This window comes from Manacus vitellinus, unplaced genomic scaffold, assembly GCF_001715985.3.
Source record: "Manacus vitellinus isolate BGI_N305 unplaced genomic scaffold, ASM171598v3 scaffold_4_pilon, whole genome shotgun sequence".
NCBI lineage: Eukaryota > Metazoa > Chordata > Aves > Passeriformes > Pipridae > Manacus > Manacus vitellinus.
Window position 1 is genome coordinate 22,182,899 of NW_021940604.1, and position 18,955 is coordinate 22,201,853.

Here is an 18,955-nt window from a genome sequence, read left to right on the forward strand (position 1 = left end):
TCTCAAAAGCATCAGCAGCGTTACAGATGGTGTGTCTCCAGGCCTCCCGATTGGAGGCCAGAGTAGACCAGTTATGGTGATCAATATGGCCAAGGCTGAGATGTTGTTTCAGGGAGTCCTTGTATCTTCTCTTCAGGGCTCCTCTCTTGTGGCAGCCGGTGGCAAGTTCACCATAAAGCACGACCTTAGGAAGGCGGTGGTCCTTCATCCTTGAGTCGTGTCCTGCCCAACGCAGCTGTGTTCTCAGCAATACCATGGTAATTTGAACAGCCTGATTTAACTCCTTTCTTCTTATACAAAGTGATGATGACTGCATCACGAAGGTCTGATGGTAGTTCGCTGAGTTCCCAACAGTGCACCACAAACTCGTGAAATTTGGCATGGAGTGCAAGGCCCCCATGTTTCCAGACTTCAGGTGGAATTCCATCAACCCCAGCTGCCTTGCCTATTTTCACCTGCTGTATGGCCTTAAGGGTTTCTCCTGAAGTGGGGGCAGTATCCAATTCATACTTCACCGGTTGTTGTGTGATGGACTGAATGGCTGTGTCTTGGACTACACAGTTGATGCTGAAAAGAGTCTGAAAGTGTTCAGACCATCGATTCAGAATGGAGGTTTTATCTGTCAGAAGCATTTGACCCTCAGCGCTGACTAGGGGGCTTTGGACTTGGAATGTAGGCCCATATGCTGTTTTCAGGGCCTCTAATTTCAGTATTTACTTTATAAATAACATTACTAACTCTTTCCATATATATGCGAATTTTACAAGTAAAATAATAGATTTTTCTTAAATGATCACATTGTTTTAAATTTATTTACATCTTTAAGTGTGAAGCACTGCTAAAAGTAAATAATGTCAGCTGTAGAAATCTGGCAGTTTTTAAAAGAATATGTATTTTAGCATTTATGTGGTTCTTTTTTGAAATGCTGATACACAGTACAGCTCTGATGTATAGTGCATTGAAGTATTGGAAAATAGTTGTGTATCACTCAGAAATAAATACTATCAGGGCAGAAGCAAAATTCATAAACTCAGAGTTTATCAGAATATTTTGGTATCAATTTAGTGGCTCTTTAAATATAAGCCACCTAATTCTATTTAAATCTCAAACCACAGTATTTTAATCTCAAAGGGCAGTGTATCAAATTTTTGATTTTTTAGTAGCATATCTGTTACAAGCAACTTAACGGCAGAAGTGCTATGGGAGAGCAGCCTGGCATACTTCAGGGAAGGAATCAGTGTTGTGAATTGTTTTTCAGTAGGCTCCTGGCTTTGAGGACATGCTTGGTTTTTTTTCTAGACATTCTATAAATGTTTAGAATTCTATAAATATAAAATTCTAATATATATAAATTCTGTAATTCTATTAAACTGGTAGTAGTTCAGAAGTTTAGCTGAACTAATGCTAAAGAGAGATTTTACATTTTGCTATAGCAAAAAAGATGGCATTTGTTGGATAGAAACCAAAACAGCCTAACAGCTCCTTGTGGTCTGTATGCTTTTGGATACTATGAAAACGGGAGACTCATTCAACTTTAAAATCAGGACATTCAGCCCACTGTGTGACTTATAAGGTAAAGGTAGTAAATCCCAGTTTAAGGGGCAGATTGCTGTCTCTAGCCTTGAAGCTAGAGGAACTTGGTGACTTGAGTATAAATGTAATCAAAGTTAAGGACAAGGAGAACATGAAAATTTGGTCATGATCTCCACTTGTAATATGTTAAGTGGAGAATAACACCATTGTCAATTCATTCATTAGAATTTCTACCCCCAAAGGCAAATAAAGAAAAAGACTCTTAAATTAAATTGCATAGTAGATCACTTTTCCTTGTGCATCTCCACTCAAAAAAGGTTGGATTTGGGTGTATCTCCCTCTCAAGAATCTGTGCCGGTGGGCTGAGCCCCAATTGCTCTCCATACTCCTTTTCTAATTTTCTTAGGCCCTTAATTAAATTTATGGGTTATTTAGTTAGTAGTTCAGTTTTAAATTAGTATGTTCAAGGCTTAATAATCCATCATAAGGGCATGATATTGCATATTTTGTGTATAAAAAGAGAAATCTGGACAAAATGTCATTTGTTAAACAATGTGGTGGTTTTGTTGAGACAGCAGATTCAGTGCTTGATGCTGCTGGTTCTTAACAGGCTGCATGGGGCTCCATGGTTCTACATGCTGCATTTAAAGCAGCTTCTAAGTCCTCTTAAAATGATTGCACTAATGTTTACATCTGCTTTTTGTTTACCTGTGGTAGTTAAGCTACGTACATTCTCTCCAAAAAGAGCTTGAGCTGTTTCAACTCAATTTTTTAAAACAGTATTTCAGAAAATTTCTATTTCATATGTGGAGGACAAGCCCAAAGGAGAATATTGTGTGATCTACAGAAGTAGTCTCTCTCAGCAACTATTAAACCTGCAGTGACCAGTCAGAAGTACTCTAATGGCAGAGAAACCTAATATGTGTGCAATTCTAATCGTTGTTGAAGTGGATAATAATTAAAAAGATGAAAAAAATAAAGTAAACATAAGATTTAAGATTGCAGTGTCTTTGGGAACTGAATCAACAAGTCTTTAGCTTAAGAGAATTTTCAACAGCACTACCTCCTCCCAATTAATTATCTTTAAGTGGAAACTTACTCATAAGATATTCATTCAATAGTGTTGTTCTTTCCTCCCTGCACTTTTCAAGTTGCTGGGTAAGATTTTGAAAAGAGAAAGAGAATTGTGGGCAACTGATTCCATTGCTTTGTATATAATTTCCCCTAGTTATTTAGTTCTGCAAGGAGTCACAGCTGTAAGTTCATGGCCTTGAAAGATGTCAAGATCAAATTCTGCAGAAAGCATTAAGAGAGTGAGCTTTTAAAAGGAATATGTTATTTATTTGTTTGCCGCCTTCACCTTTATTTACCAGTATTTTTTGCCCTAGAACCTAATCATAAATTACATATTTGAGTGAGTGTACATGAATAAAAAAAAAAAATCTAGTAACTTTTTTCCTTCTGATGAGGTAAAATGTAGTATTAAATATATTTGAAAGGTTAAAAGTAGCAACTTTCTGTCAGTATGCTGATGTGCTCCATACTTGACTTTTACTACAGACTGGGGATTGCAGTTTAATGAGAGGCTTACCTAGAGGTAAAATGTTATTTAGTATATTGATTACAGATGTGTTATTGTATCGCATTAGAGTTTGTTGTTGATTACAAGTAAAAATGGACTGACATCTCTTTTTCAAAACCAAATGTACAAACGATTGGCAATTCAGCTTTCTGACAGATAATTGTAACTTAAGTGGAAAATATTGTTGTATACAGAAGGTTAGACTGGCTGATATGTCTTTTCATACAATCAAAACAACAGTCACAATAAAAATAAACAGGCATTTGTTTAGATTGTTGAATGAATGTTTAAATTAAATTGTGACTATCTCAGCATTTAAGGAAATTATTTAAGACCCCATTTTTTATTCATTCAATAAACACAAGTGGTGTAGCAGATGGACTTCAGACAAATATATTCCTATGAAATTTAGGATGTTGGCGTATACAAAGATTTTGGTGCTAGTTAGGAATTAAGCAACTGGAAGCTTAAATTTAACATCAAGTCAAATTTAGCATCAAGTGAAATGCCTGCAGCTTTTCCATCTCCTCCTTCAGCCCCTTGTCTCTTCTCACACCTGAATTCATAAACACATCCAATTTGTCTGACCCGTCCTCTTGCTGTGCCAGTTTGTCAATCAGCCAAAGCTGAATGGCTGGATGACCAGCCAGGTTTTCACGTATCCCTACACTGAGGTGGTGAGCCAGGAGGGTGTCTGTCTCTTAGCCAGCTGGCAAACTAAACAAGCGGCTTTGTGAGCCAAACCGTGCACAGCCCAGGATTATGCTGTGCTTGCAACGTGGGATTTACCTGATCCCTACATGTAGCCAAGTTGTATCTGTGTCGTGATTCTCAGTTGTTTTGTGTGCCACATCCTTTCATTTCCTGAGTAACGTTGTCCTAAGGTAGTCAGTTGTTTGGAATAATGGTATGCTTTTTAGGGAACACCTGTTACTGGATATCAGCACAGGAAATGCGGCTTGAAATTCTACAGTGTATGTTTTCTGTGAAGACCTTTACTGTGTATATTAGGTTTAGAAAGTAATTATGCTTATTGTTGTTATGATTGATTATCCTCAGGTGTGTTACCCCTTGTACATGTTTACAAAAAGTGGAGTTTTAAGCAAGAAAATGGAAATTATGAACTAGACTGGCTGTAATTTGCTCATTGAAGAGATTAAGGAATGCTAATAGTTTAGATAGCAGTGTACTCTGTGAGCATTTTAATATTAAACCGAAGAACTGTATTTATTTATTGGAATAAATTAATTTACTTAATTGTCTTCAGAATGCGCACAGGTTCAGAGGAAAGTATACTAAGTTTTAGCTTTTGTTGGAAAAGTCTCCAATAAGTGACAGTTAAAAAACTTGCAGGATTGTCAAGCACCTCTGAACAAGTACATTTGGTGTGATTTGTATAACAAATAACCCAAAGGAAAAGTAGCTGAAGTATAAAAGAATCTAAGACTTAAGTTTTAAATGAGGTAAACCACAGTGAAATTTTGCCAGCAAATAACAACTTGTAATTCATGACAGGTACAAAATATATAGGGTTATTTATGAATGCAAAAATACCTACAGAAATTGAGATGCCCAGCTGACATTCATACATTATAATACTTCTTTCATGCTCTTAAAAAGACTTCTGAGCAGCTAATTAAAGGTATTAAAAAGAATAAAAGACACTGTGATGAATTAGAACCTAAGGGTAAAAAGGAAAAAACTTCTCCAGGAATACACAACCTTGCCAACTGCAATAAACTTCAAAAGCCAAGCTGAGAATCAGATAAGTCCTGTCTTTAGCCTCACAATGGATGCTGTCAGTATGCTTAGGTAAGAAGACAGAACACTGCAGAATTGCAAGCCCTCCAGAAAAAAGTCCTGCCTTCTGCCCCTTTTTGATCATAGAAGAGAAATCCAGGTCTCTGCGTGTGTGTGTGTACATATGTGTAAAAATGCAGTTTTCAACTTAAACAAATATTTTCAAAAAATTGTTGCCAAAGACCCTAGTGATATGGAGGGGGTGGGGGAAAAGATGTCTTCTCATTTTGCGTAAAGGGACACTACTATCAACCTGTTTCTATAAAATAAACATAATTATTTATAGATAAAATGCATGTGCTGAAAATACTCTCTTTGCTAGTATGTCTTAAAACTGTTTTCAGTATTGTTTGTGATTTTTAAAAAAAAGAACCCAAACCAGTGGAAAGATCTGCTGCTTTATCTAATGGAAGTCTAATGCTGGCTGCAAAGTTAGCTTTGAGATACACTTGGACTTCAGAGATGTAGTAACCGAAGATCAGGGAGGGAAAGAAATATGAGACTAAATAGGTATACTGTTTCCAGAATTAAAAGTGCAAAGCTTATCAGTTGTGGTCACTTTTCCATTAATCTTTATCTAAATTTTAATGATTTTGAAATAGAAAAAGATATGTGGGGTTTAACAGGAGTAGGTAAAATATTTGAAACCACTGTTTAATCTGTTGTGTTCATGTGTTGTTTTCCTTCGAGTCTTACATAAAGATAATTGATTATTCCTAACTAATGTGTTAAAAAAGTCAGTGGTTTGCCTAAATTAAACAGAGAAGTCTTCTCAGTTAAACAGATTAAAAAACATCATTTGACTAGTTTCATGTGTTGGAACATAGAATAGCCTCCCATTAAAACTCATTGATCTCACTAGCATAAGTGGTTTGGCATCTCAGTGGGCCTTTAGTGGAACTGCTGCATACATGCAAGGAATGCAAAGTTTGGCTTGCTGATGGCATAAAGATAAAATCCATACTGAGAGAGAGAGAGTAGTTTTTAGTACAAAAAGGATTGTGAAATGGAGTTGGTAAATGTTATTAGGTACTTCTGAACTATCAGAGGGAATTTTATAGTTACAGTAAGCAATTTGTTGAACTACTTAGAGACAGAGTTCTGATATCTATCCAGGTGAGAAAAATGTCCTGTGAAGCCAAAAAGAGGATAATGTGGTAGAACATTACAAACATGTTTTTCACGTAGTCTGACAGTACTTTGCCATGGTAGTAGTGCTAGATGAATTTATATTTGCTGTAAAATGCCTAAGATGTAAGTAGTAATGCTTAATATTTATTTTTTAACCAACATTAAGCAATTCCAGATTAATCCAAATCAAATATATTTGGGATTTTTCTTTTAAATGGCAATATCCCTTTTCAGTGTCACTGCAGGACATTACAATGAGAAAAGCTTTCCGGAGTTCCACAATTCAAGATCAACAGCTGTTTGACCGCAAAACTCTGCCTATTCCTTTGCAAGAAACTTATGATATTTGTGAACAGCCTCCTCCACTTAACATTCTCACCCCTTACAGGTTGGTAACATAAAATTAATCAAAACCAATTTCTGGCTTATTTTATGTAATAGAGTGGCTATATCCACGCACCTTGCTCATGGTGAGTAGCACTTGAATATTTAAGGAGCCAGACTAGAAAATTGTGAAGCTGCTGGAGGAATGAAGGCAGCAGAAGACATTATAAGCATTAAAACTTTACTCCATTTTACTAAAATTTTAATGCAGTGTAACAATGTTAAGAAAAAGCCATTTTTATTCCCTGTATTTAGTAAACTGTGTAATGTTCTTGGATGAGAAGTGAAGAAAATAAACAGTTAAATATGTAGAAAGAAAGGTCTTTAATGGAAATCAGTTGATTAGAACCTGGTGCTATTAACACCAAGGTTGTGGGTTTGATCCCTGTATGGCCATTCATTAAGAGTAGGACTTGCGGGTCTCTTCCAACTCAGAATATTCTGTGATGCTGTGAATGTTGTTCACTGTCCCAGAGTCAGTTTGAATCAGTAGCTGAACACAAGCAGCCACACAATTTTGCTCAATATTTTAAGAGAAAGATTTGAGTCATTGGAGCGGGAGTTTTCTGATTTATGATACTCTTTATTTGTCTACAGCTTGCATTCAAGTTACCTTTCTAAAATTAGGACCTTGGATGCCAGGAAAGACAGTAAAGACTGATGGCACAGGAGGTCAATGATCATCTCTTTTATGTTCCTCAGTAAAATATTTCAGAGTCTGAGATACTGAGTGTTCCTTAATATGCCTTTCTTTTGTCTTAATATTTGGATTCAGATGTTGTCAAATAAATACCATGCCCATTTTGTGTCATTGTATTTCAGGGATGATGGAAAAGAGGGTTTGAAGTTCTATACCAATCCTTCATATTTCTTTGATCTGTGGAAGGAAAAAATGTTGCAGGACACCGAGGACAAAAGAAAGGAAAAGAGGAAGCAGAAGGTATGTATGTTAACTTTATAGAGCTTCTGGTTGTTTTTTCCTGAAAGGGCTTTGCTTGCAGATATGGTACTTGAATAACAATCTAAACTTTACAGAGTCATCTTTATTCAACTAAAACTACTTGTAGTAATTCAATTCCATCAACTTTAACGAATAACTAAATAGTAATAATAATAATAGGAGGAGGAGGAGTAAAATAATATAGAAGAATCTAAAGCTTTCATGTTTTAGTCTTAGTAAAAGCAACATCAGGTTTGTCAAAACTTTGAAGTATACTAACAATGACTCAACGAAGAGGAATACACCAAGAATAAAGAATTTTACTTGAATATTTATTTGTAATAAAAGTTTTTTACAATCTTACAGGTGAAAAGGCTTGAATGACGTTCCAATAGATATATTTACTCTAAATTAGAAAGCAAGTAGTAGGAAAAAAGCACTTTGCTTATAATTTTCTTTAAATTGAACAAGCGCTTTTGCGAAAGGTAGTGCTTTTTTGTTTCACCATTATTCTGTGTATTTCATACATAATAGAGAGAGTAAATATGTGCGAAATTCATAACTTTATTTCAGACTTAGAATAAAAAGCTACTTATACAGTTATTTTTCTCTGTATTATTCAGCTACTTATCCACTAGACTGAAGTTTCTGGCTCTTACAAGTCTTTGGTTTACATATCTTTAGCCTGAAAGTAAATTTTTCTTGCACTTGAATTGGGATTGTTTTCCATTATTTGGTGGCTGATGTTTATATGCAACTAGTTAAAAAACACTGTCTAAGTTGTCAATTTTGTTTGCACAACTCTCCTACAGCAGAAAAATCTGGATCGTCCTCACGAACCGGAAAAAGTGCCAAGGGCACCTCATGACAGACGGAGAGAGTGGCAGAAGTTAGCCCAAGGTCCAGAACTTGCAGAAGATGATGCTAACCTCTTACATAAACACATTGAAGTTGCAAATGGCCCAGCTTCACATTTTGAATCAAGGTTCCTTGATTTATTCTTTCTATCCTTTATTATGTATATCCGAACTGCACAGCGAACATGCTTGAGAAATGGTCAGTGATGAGATGCTACTGCTATTCTTGAAATGCACTGGAAATCATTGACTTAGCTTAATCAAAACTCAGTTTTTAAATACTTAGTGTGTTCTTAAAGGAGTAGTTATTATGTTATTTTCAAGAGTAGCGTGAATCCTCATGGTATCCGTGGGGATATTGTTGTCATCTGCAGCTTGAAGAAGATGTGGTGTCACTGCTGCAAGCTTACACCCACGTGCAGCACTACATTCCTCTGGTCTTGACCTATAGAATCCCTATTATTCCAGTCTCTTGATTTTTCTTAAGCAGACACTGCCAAGACTATATGTTGGGTGTGATAGGAACAAATGTCCACTTGGAACTCAAATGAGAATGCTGAGCTTCTCTTTACTCTTGAACAAGTCCAAGATTTGATTGACATTTCTGGTTATAGCCTATTACAAAATCCAACCTGTTGAATTCTCATTTCACAGCACGTATTTGCTGGTGGCTAAAAGTATCATTTCACATGGGAAACACCTGCTGTGTTTATGCTTCTGGTGTTTGTGCAAAACCAAGTCCATTTTACCAGCCAGGAAACATCTGATAGCAAAGAGGGCTGATGATTAATATTAGGAGATTTGGGGTATGGTTTTCCTGGGTTTTTTTGTTTGTTTTGTTTTTTTAAATTCGAAAGTATTCATTGTCCTCCAGAAAAGTTAAATTTTTTCCCCCGTCCTTCTCTTGCCCAAAGTGCACTGTAAGAGAGTATTTTGTTTAGCTTTGTAAGGCCTTCAAACAAATTCAGTAGTGATGGTGAATAATACCCTCTAGGAGAGGGTGTTTGCTGTCTGAAAAATGGAAAAACCTGCTCATTGAAAACTTAGTTCAGAATGTGAAAATGGTTTCAGTGCATTTCACTCAGTTGGGGTACAGCTTAAGTTATGGTGCTTAGCATATCTCTAGGAACAGCTGTATAGTATCTCTGTAAAGTGCTGTGTCAAGTCATTGGCAGAAACATCTGCTTTCCTTCTGCCCTTCTGTTGTGTTGTACGTTGGATTCCACTTCAGACACACTTGTTGGTGGTATCCTTTTATATCCAGGATCCTGCCCTAAACCTTGATTATCTCATTACCAGTAATGCAATTCTGAATAACACTGAAGTGGTTGGGAGCACTGCATGTGCAGAGCATGTTGTTCAGATACAGAATAGCACTGGGCTTTGGAATAATGGAGTAGAAACTTCACCCCTTAGGAATTTAATAGGCTTAAATACTACAGTGCAGTATGTGGAAATGTAGAGTATTGCTCTACTTATTGGAAAATGTTCTGCAAACACTTTTGTGAATTTAATAGAGATTAAAAAAAAATATGTAATTGAGTAGTTAATTAAAATTTCCTGATTGAGTCCTTGAGGTGTATCTAAAGTTGTCATTAACAACTAAGTTGAATCATCTTTATTTATTGCTACTACTCAATAACAGATATTTATCAAATCTTATGTCTATTAAAGTAGTGAGATCTCTGTATGTATTGGAATATAGATCCTCTGACAGAAGTTTAGCTAAATTATTCAGTTGTAAATTCGACCATTCTAACATCGATGGATGTTTCATGATTTATAAAAGAGTAGTAGTTCTGATTGCATTGCTATCACTATATAATGTGACTAATAAACACTAAGGTCACACACATGCTGTAGAAACTATGTGATATACCTGTCATAATCAAACCCTTGAACTGCCAGAAGCAATGACAGAGAAAGTGGGATGAATTACTGAAAAGCCATGATGTACAATACATGCAACCCTAGTGCAGAGAAGATACTTGTATTCAGAAATCAAACCAAAGTATAGAACAGTAGCTGAGGGCACCAATACTTACTGAAGGCTAAATTGGATCATTTTTCACTGTTTTTCTACAGATCTCAAGCATATGTGGACCATATGGATGGATCATATTCACTTTCTGCATTACCCTATAGCCAGATGTCTGAACTTCTGAACAGAGCTGAGGAGCGAGTGTTGGTCAGACCACACGAACCACCGCCGCCACCTCCAATGCATGGAGCAGGAGATGTGAAACCTGTGCCTCCTTGTGTTAGGTACAAAGCAGTCAAGCAAGTTTATTGAGGCGTTTTAGTTTTCCAGCTCTCATCGTTTGTATGATTTCCATGCTGCCCAAGCAGTACACATGTCCTGGGGGCTGTGCCGTTCCACAGCCCCGACGTGTCTGCAGCATCAAGGGCACACAGGAGCTGGACAGAAGGCCAGCATCTAAATCCTGTAGGGTGCCATTGTGGAGTTAGGCCTCATCTTGCCATTAATACTGCAGTTGTGTTGCCTTCGGAGTTAAATGGCAGGACAAATAACTGTATGGAAAATGTTCCTGTGAAATATGTTGGCATCTCAGGACGTAGCTTTGGAGTTTTGGAAATTTGTACAACTGAACTGTGTTTCAGCGTACATGAAAGGAAGAATATATCACAGTAAGACAGTCACCTGTCAAAGCTATATATTCATCCTATTTGCTAAATTGCAAGTGCTTCCTCCCACCACCCCGAAGTGATTTTATTTTCTATATCTCTGCCTTTCCAGAAGTGGATGCGTATTTAGAATATTTTCTAGAGTGAGGCTTTGGTTGTCACTCCCCTGTTGTTTTAAACCCAAAATCTTATATTATGCTCGAGTACATACAAGTTGGAATAGAGGATGGTTAATTCAAATACAGTTGTTACATGAGCAAGATGGTAGTCTCTTGAAAAGAATGACTTTATACTGTTTAGGGGATCATAGACAAAAATGCATAACTCTTTAGATTAATTTTCCACAACAGCTGAAAGAAATACTCTGTGGTCTTTCAGGAAAGTAATTTTACTGTTTCCTTCTGTTTTCTTCAGTTCACCTATGCATTGCACCTATGCATTCACCTAGCATCCTATGCATTCACCTAGCATATAACGGTACCTCTCTGTACATAGAGTTGATGACCTTTGATATTAGCCTCACTCATTTTGCTGTCACGCTTTAAACATGTATTTCAAATCTGACTTGTCCTCGTTGGTACTGTTTTGTTTTGTTTTTAAAGTTCTGTGAATCAAAGCAGTTAATCAACTGCTAGTTCCCTTACTTCAGAAAAATAATTTGGATCTACTTAGGGACGACAGGGAAGAATTATACTAGTATAGGAAACCTTTGATAAAGATGCAGGTTTGTGTAAGAACACAAATTTGGTTAGTAGCTGAACGTGAGCAGAGGTCTGTTGGAAAACTGATTCATACCCCATACTGCAAATTATATTTCCTTGTATGTGAGATATGAATGAATACCTTGAAATCATCACAGTACATAATGCTCTTTAATGCCCGGGGTTCAGTGTTCTTAAGTTGCAGAAGTGAATCTGTTGCTATTTTTTCCACTCTCTAATGACTTTGTTCTGTTATTGGATGTTGCAGTTCTACTCCTGGCTTGGTAGAAAATCGTCCTCAGTCACCAGCAACAGGCAGAACACCAGTGTTTGTGAGCCCCACTCCTCCTCCTCCACCACCACCACCTCTTCCATCTGCTTTGTCAACTTCATCATTAAGAGCTGCAATGACTTCCACCCCTCCACCCCCAGTCCCACCCCCACCACCCCCTCCCACAGCTGCTCTGCAGGCCCCAGCTGTGCCACCTCCACCAGCTCCTCTCCAGATAGCTCCTGGAGTTCTACATCCAGCTCCACCTCCAGTTGCTCCTCCCATAGCACAACCCTCTCCCCCTGTCACTAGAGCTGCCCAAGTGTGTGAAACTGTACCTGTTCACCCAGTTCCTCCACAAGCTGAAGTACAGGGACTTCCTCCACCACCCCCACCTCCTCCCTTGCCACCTCCGGGCATTCGACCCTCCTCCCCTGTCACAGTTGCAAACCTTTCTCACCCTCCTCCCGTTCTTCACCCTCCTCCCACAACCATTGTTCCTGGCCCCCATGCACCCCTAATGCCTCCATCTCCACCATCCCAAGTTATTCCTGCTCCTGAACCCAAACGCCATCCTTCAACTCTTCCTGTCATCAGTGATGCTAGAAGCGTTCTGCTGGAAGCAATACGGAAAGGTAATGTTTGGCTATTAAGGGGCAAAAAGAACTGTCTCAGAAACTTGCTAAATACACATTAGCCTTGAGAGATTGGATATTTCACATGTGTAAGAAATTAAAGGAATGCCTCCTAAATCTGTTCCTGACTTCTATTCTCTACAGCATATGCATTGCAAAGTAGACAGATTTTTTTTAATTTGTAATTGCACTTATCAGATGTTTAGTTTGGATGGCATAACTGATTATTTGTGGAAGTTAATTTAAAAAAAAAAGAGTACATCTGTTTGTCAATGATGTGTGGAGATTATCTTTTCATTTCTGTTTGCTTGAAAATGTAGTTGTTTCTGATAACCTACAGATTGTGTAGGAGACAAAAACATTGTTTTTCCTCAGACTATTAGATAAAAGCAGAAAAGATTGGCATTGGAATTTTGATCGTATGTCACTGTATGACAACAACATATAAATGACATTCAGAAATTGTTGCTGAAGACTTAAAGCTGTTTAGTATCTAATCTCAACACGTCTCAGCGCAGCAGTGAAGCAGCCTTTGCATTGCAAGGTGCCCACTGGCAGAGTGCAAGTGAACAGTGGAGCTGCAGGGCAGTGTTTTACTGATGAGGAGCTCTGTGCAAGCTGTACCTTTCAGCTTAACATGCCCATGGCCAGAAAAATCCCCACTGCACCATGAGTGCTGCTGCCTGATGGTGGAGTATGTGTCAACAACAGTTGAGTACAACAGGGGTGAATGAACATTTGTAGAGAATGTCAGCAAAAAAAAAAAAAACAACTAAGAAAGGAGAGCCTGCTGGTTTAATTTACGTGACTGCTTAAAACACTTCTGACCAAGTCATACCCAAGAAACAACAGCTTGAGTTACCACTGCTTAAATTCAACCTCAGGTCCTGTGCTTGGGTTATCTGCCAGTTGACAATGGGGAATATTAAGTATAGGATGTAGGTCATATTTAGTCTGTGTCAGTCTGGGATGTTGTGAGTGCAAAACCAAAATATATGATGTCTGTCGTGTCAGTAACTAAGTTAGTGGATTTAACTTTCTCGTACTGTTGGTATGTATTAGTTCTCCATTGTGTTTGATCTTTAAGTAATACGTTATCTCAAAACAGACCATTACATGATGAAAACTGGGTTACAAGAGGTCCTGTCTTGTTGGGATCCTCAAAATAGCTCTAACTCTTAATTGAGATCATGAAGAGGGAGTATAAAAAGTGTATGGAAATGCAAATAGCAAAATGGCTTAATCACTTAAAGAGGTACTAAAAATGTAGGTGTATTTTTAATGGGAAATCAGAACCACAATATTATAGCAGAAGGGCTCTTGATCTGGTCTGCCACTGCAATTCTGACATTCCCCTCTTAAAAAACTTGACGAAAGAGTTTCTATCTGAGGAGGACAGTGTCCTCAGTCTTCGTTTTTGCTTGCGAAGCATTTTATGAATCATGACCTAAATGTCTTTACAGTGATAAAGGAGGAGAATAACATGTTTGTGATTTGGTGTTCTTTAGGTATTCAGCTACGCAAAGTTGAAGAGCAACGTGAACAAGAAGCTAAACACGAGCGCATTGAGAATGATGTTGCTACTATACTCTCTCGTCGCATTGCTGTGGAATACAGTGATTCAGAAGATGATTCAGAATTTGATGAAGTAGATTGGCTGGAGTAAAATTATTACATTGCTGTACACTGCAAAATTGAATGCTAATGTCCATTGTGGTGCTTGTTCTTTGGAAGTTTGATGGTCATTTCTAGTGTTTTTTGTATTCTTTTCTTTACATTATTAATCCATGTTTTTCTACTTTTCGGTTTACAAAAAGCTCCTAGTGCATCTTTGAAACTAAATGTTTTACAGTGGCTTTTCTTACACATCTTTTTTGAAGGAACATACTTTGTTCCAATAGACCACTAAGTATTAAGCATGGGCAGCTGTTGGTAGAGTAGCAGTTTAAATTTTTTGGCATATCTTAACTGTGCACTTTGTGAATTTTAAGTTGATGAAGGCAACTGAGATTGACATTCCAAGGGCAACTGTATGTACTAATGAGCCTTATTCCAGTTCTGATAGTGTTTTAAAAGATTAAACCTAGCTGTCAAGATATCACTGCCTCGATTACACCTGTACACTAAAAGTACATATAGTTAGCAGCACTGAACACACTGAAAAGAAAATGGATCTTTGGGGGGGGGTTATTATTGTTTTATTGTTGTTTTTAAATAATTATGGCCTTATTTGAATGTTTAGAGTTTCCCCTTCCCTTCTTCCCTCCCAGGTACATATTGTGTGGTACTATTTTTGCCTGCATAATTACAAGTTTAATTTTTCTTTTCCTTGTGAAATCTTTTGACTTAAACATGCTGTGTAACTTATGTAACTGTTAAAATAACAGTTTGATTTAATAAATGGTTCATTTTAAATGGTCCTGGGTGTTGCTTTTTCAATGAAGCCTGCTTTTCACTGGTATACCTGAGGGATCCTTGGATTTCAAGTGTTTAATCTGTGGGCTACAAAGTTACAGTAAATATTCTTCATCTAACAAGAAAACTATCAATAAATGATATCTATATGCACATCTACACAAAAAAAAATCTGAAATCTTACTGCGATCTTAGTTTTTAAAAAAGTACAAATACAGAATGGGGAGCTTGTGGCCTTAGGGTTGTTTTTTAAAAAAAAGCCACACTTTAGCATCAGTGTATCTTGAGGAGATGCAGCAGTCAAAATTATGGTTAATGAAAGATAAGAAAGAATATGGGTCAGTTTTTAAGTGCTATCTAGCAGTGTAGTGCATGTTGTGCAGGGCTTTCATTTTTCTCTTCCCTGGAATAACTCCTTCAAATCTGAGCACATGGTCGAAAGCCTATTGAGAAGGGAAACGTGAGAGAGTGCAAGAGCACTCTTGTCCTGTGATCTTGTTCCTGAAAGGTGGAACTGTATAATAGAAGAAAATAAGTTTGGAATGTCAGAATGAGATTTCTGAAGGTGGAACATTAGGTGTTCTACAGGCTACAGAACAAGTTACAGGGACATGTGATTGTTAGCCTGCTCTTGGGACTGGGCAAAACTCCAGAGGCATAGACTGGGGTAGGAATAGTGTACAGCAACCCTTCCAACTTTGCTGTCACCATCTCAGCCTCCACTGCAATTTTTTAACATGGCCTGCTATGCTCAAGACTTTATCCACTGCAACAATGTTGTGTTTGTGGGAGAAAAAAATCACTGTTTGTGAATCTGCATCTTTACAACTGTGGATCCCATTCTCTATACACTGTTCTCTTTGATAGTTGTCTTCACAGTAACACCATCTGGTTTGTTCTTCCATTCTCTGTTAACTTTCAAAGTGCATGTTCTTCTTAATGGCTCATTGTAATGTTAAAGAAAAGATGTTAGAAGCACTGCTGAATGAGCATTTGACCTGTCTAGGTGTTTCCTTGGATCTCAGTAATCCTACAGGCCAAATCCGGTCCAGTAACTAAATGCGAGAGATCTCATTTACACAGCTTTAAAGGATTGAGATCTTCAAGCCAAAGTGCACTATATGCACCTGCAGCTACCCTGTAAGCAGGCGGCTAAAGGAAAGCTTGTCTCTAAATTCCGTGTGTAGGTAGTTCTGCCATTCACAAAATTACTTTTCAACCGGCATTTGTACATGTTCCTTACTGAAAGCCTCTACACTCTTAATTTTTCTGGCGGATAATAGAGACAGTGCCCTATGTGGTCATTTAAATGGAGGAGCAGCATTCCTGTGCCGAGGCAGTAACTGTTGAAATTAGAGGATCTCCTCACTATCAGACTTGCACTGGGGTGTGCTCTGAGTGCATCCAGGAGCTGTGAACTGGGTATAACTTGCCCAAAGTAAAGAAGAAAGAAATTAAAGAAAAAAAAAAGGCCCTTACATGACTGCAGCTATCACATATCAGACTTGAAGGTATAAAAAAAATCCTTATTGGCAAATGGTTCATATTTGACCTGCTTTGCTGTCCTGGTGATTAATAATATCCCTTCCAAGCTGGTACTCAGGGCAGACAGAGCACTCATTTAATATGACACAGTCACACAAAGTAATGAACCTTGTCTGAGAAAAGTCAAGAGTTAAATTCAGTTAACATTTCAAAGGCGGGATTCTTGGCCTTCTGCCACTGCTACAGCTTTCTGCCATAGCAACTAGTCTCCAGATAGCAATGGCATGATTCACTAGTAGTGAGAGGTGATTGCTGAACTTGAATATTTGCATTTATAGGTCGACTCTGAATGATGCATTTGCAATCTCAGTGATTTGTGTCCCTTTTACTGTGGTCTCCAACTGCCCTTCTCATTTGGTGGAATGCTGTGCAGTGAGCTGCTGGGCTATTCGTGCCTGTGATTAGATGTGTAATAGATTATTGATTGCTTTGTCTTGTAAGGTACTAAATCAAGTCTTCTGTATTGAACTGTTTACAGAGTCTGTTGTTTACTTCTGTACATTTACAGCAGCTGGTTAAAACCAAGGCTAAAAGTCTGCCACAAAAACAATGTGTCAGTAATGTACCATATAAGTGAAGAGAAACCTTTGTTCATCTTCACGCCTTTCTCAAACTAATCTGGGACAGTTAAAAATTATCTACCTCTCCTACTGAGAAATTGGGGGGTCGGGGATGGAAAGGACAACATGAAAAGCAAAGAAAGAAGAAACAAAAGTTACTTGGTGGCAGAACCAGAGCAGAAGACTGGAGATGTGCAAAATTGGTCACTCAGGGGTTTTATCAAAAGATAAAACAGTAACAATGCAACCATCATGAACAGACCAAAAATAAATAGGTAAATGGAAGAGAACAGGGGCTAAAGAAACAAAAATTACAAGGAGACATAATTCTGGTTCTTTTTTTAGTGTTGTGTTGTGAACAGTAACCATTAAATACTAGATATCATTAAGGGATTATGTTATCTCCCAGTAAATTAGGATTTAAAAAGCAGGAAGCATATTAAAATGACCTTTAGTCAATAAAATTATCCTTTACTGCACGTGGCACGGGCGCACTCCTCAGCATTCAGGTGGACGCTGACACACCATCTCCTGTCTGATGCACAGACATGTTCTTCAAAAGATGCTGTGGTACCTGAGTGTGCAAACCTGATAGCCCCAGATGCATTGCAACAGGTTTTCTTCAGGATACTGGGACCATCTTGGCTTGGGTGCAGATGCCACCCCTGAAATGCATCCCCACGGGATTTACCTGGAGGTCATGAGCCCTTGACCAGCTCCGAGGATGCAAACAGGAACACAGTCTGCAGTGGGCTGTCACATCTGTCTCCCCAGCCCATGGATTGCCACAGGGAGGGGGTGTCCTCAGTAGCTTCAGAGCATAGTGTAGAAACTCTTGCTTGACAGCGGGGCACAGCTCACAGCAGCATACCCACAGCAGTGCAGGGTTATGCTAGCAACCAGAGCTCTGAAATCCAGCATTTCCACAAACCAGAGCAGTTCCAAAAGGAGACACGGAGGCAAAGTGGCAGCACAGGCTCTGCTCCCCAGGGCTGCATCAGCAAAAGATCTGACAGAAATTCGACTCGAGCTCCATCAAGTGTCTGCTCTGTCTCTTCAGCTACAGGCCAGAATGAGTTTCAATCTTACCAATTCTCTTTTGCAAGTGGTAACATTAAACACCAGGAGAGGAATCACAACCAGAGGCTGGGGCAGCAATAGTCATCTCCCTTTTTGGAGCCACTCTGCCGATTTTCCCCTTTCCCTCCCTCCTGACTACTTTTCACTCTTGAGTGATTCTCAGGGGTGGTAGCCTGCCCATGGGAAACTTTTCACACACTCTTTGTGGCTGCAGCTGGGACAGACCTTGCTGATTCCTAGACTACTTCTTGGATATATCACCACCCCTTGGTAGATGTTAGTTCCCTCCATCCGCCCCTTGAGCTGCTTGGGACAGCTCTCCCTTCCCTGATTCAGCCATAATGAGCTGGGTCAGGTTTAACTACTTAAAAAGCAGGTTCCCATCAGCTTGGGAACCTGCTTTTTTGCCAGCATGTATGCAGGGAGTGCTCCTGTGAGTGACTGACTTGGCTGTCAGGTCTGAGGGCTTAATGAATGCCTGGCAGCACACCACCAGGCAGCTGTGGAGGAGCAGGCAAGGGATGGGAACCTCATCCCCATCCCAGCTGCTGCTAGAAGAGGTTACATGGACAAGCCTCAGGAAATGGGCCCTGAGGTAGAGAGCAGACCCTGTGAGGCTGGAGCTGTGCACCCCATTCCACTCTGTTGGAGTGACAGACCCAATACTGCACAGCCCATGCTTTTTCTTTAATACATGCCTGCTGCAAGCAGACATCTTTCCCCCTGCTAATTCCTTTACCTGGAGAATGGATTCTGCCACACTAGTCATCACTTGTGCTCCCCAACTGCCAGCAGCCCCTGACAGCAGCATCAGTGACAGCCTCAGAAAATTGCACCCATGCCATTTCTTCTTATTTTTACAGTATTTGTAGGCT

The 18,955-nt window shown here is 38.8% G+C and overlaps 1 protein-coding gene across 1 annotated transcript in view; it reads left to right on the forward strand.

Moving 5' to 3' along the window:
* The window catches only part of WASF1 (WASP family member 1), a 38,102-nt gene extending 23,205 nt beyond the window's left edge, over nt 1-14,897 (forward strand). Inside the window, exons 3-8 of the mRNA XM_029962767.1 lie at nt 6,281-6,434; nt 7,253-7,370; nt 8,183-8,355; nt 10,313-10,492; nt 11,843-12,480; nt 13,989-14,897. Coding sequence (XP_029818627.1) covers nt 6,281-6,434; nt 7,253-7,370; nt 8,183-8,355; nt 10,313-10,492; nt 11,843-12,480; nt 13,989-14,146 — 1,421 coding nt within the window. The 3' untranslated portion in view covers nt 14,147-14,897. The remainder of the gene's footprint in view (nt 1-6,280; nt 6,435-7,252; nt 7,371-8,182; nt 8,356-10,312; nt 10,493-11,842; nt 12,481-13,988) is intronic.
* The last annotated feature ends 4,058 nt before the right edge of the window (nt 14,898-18,955 follow it).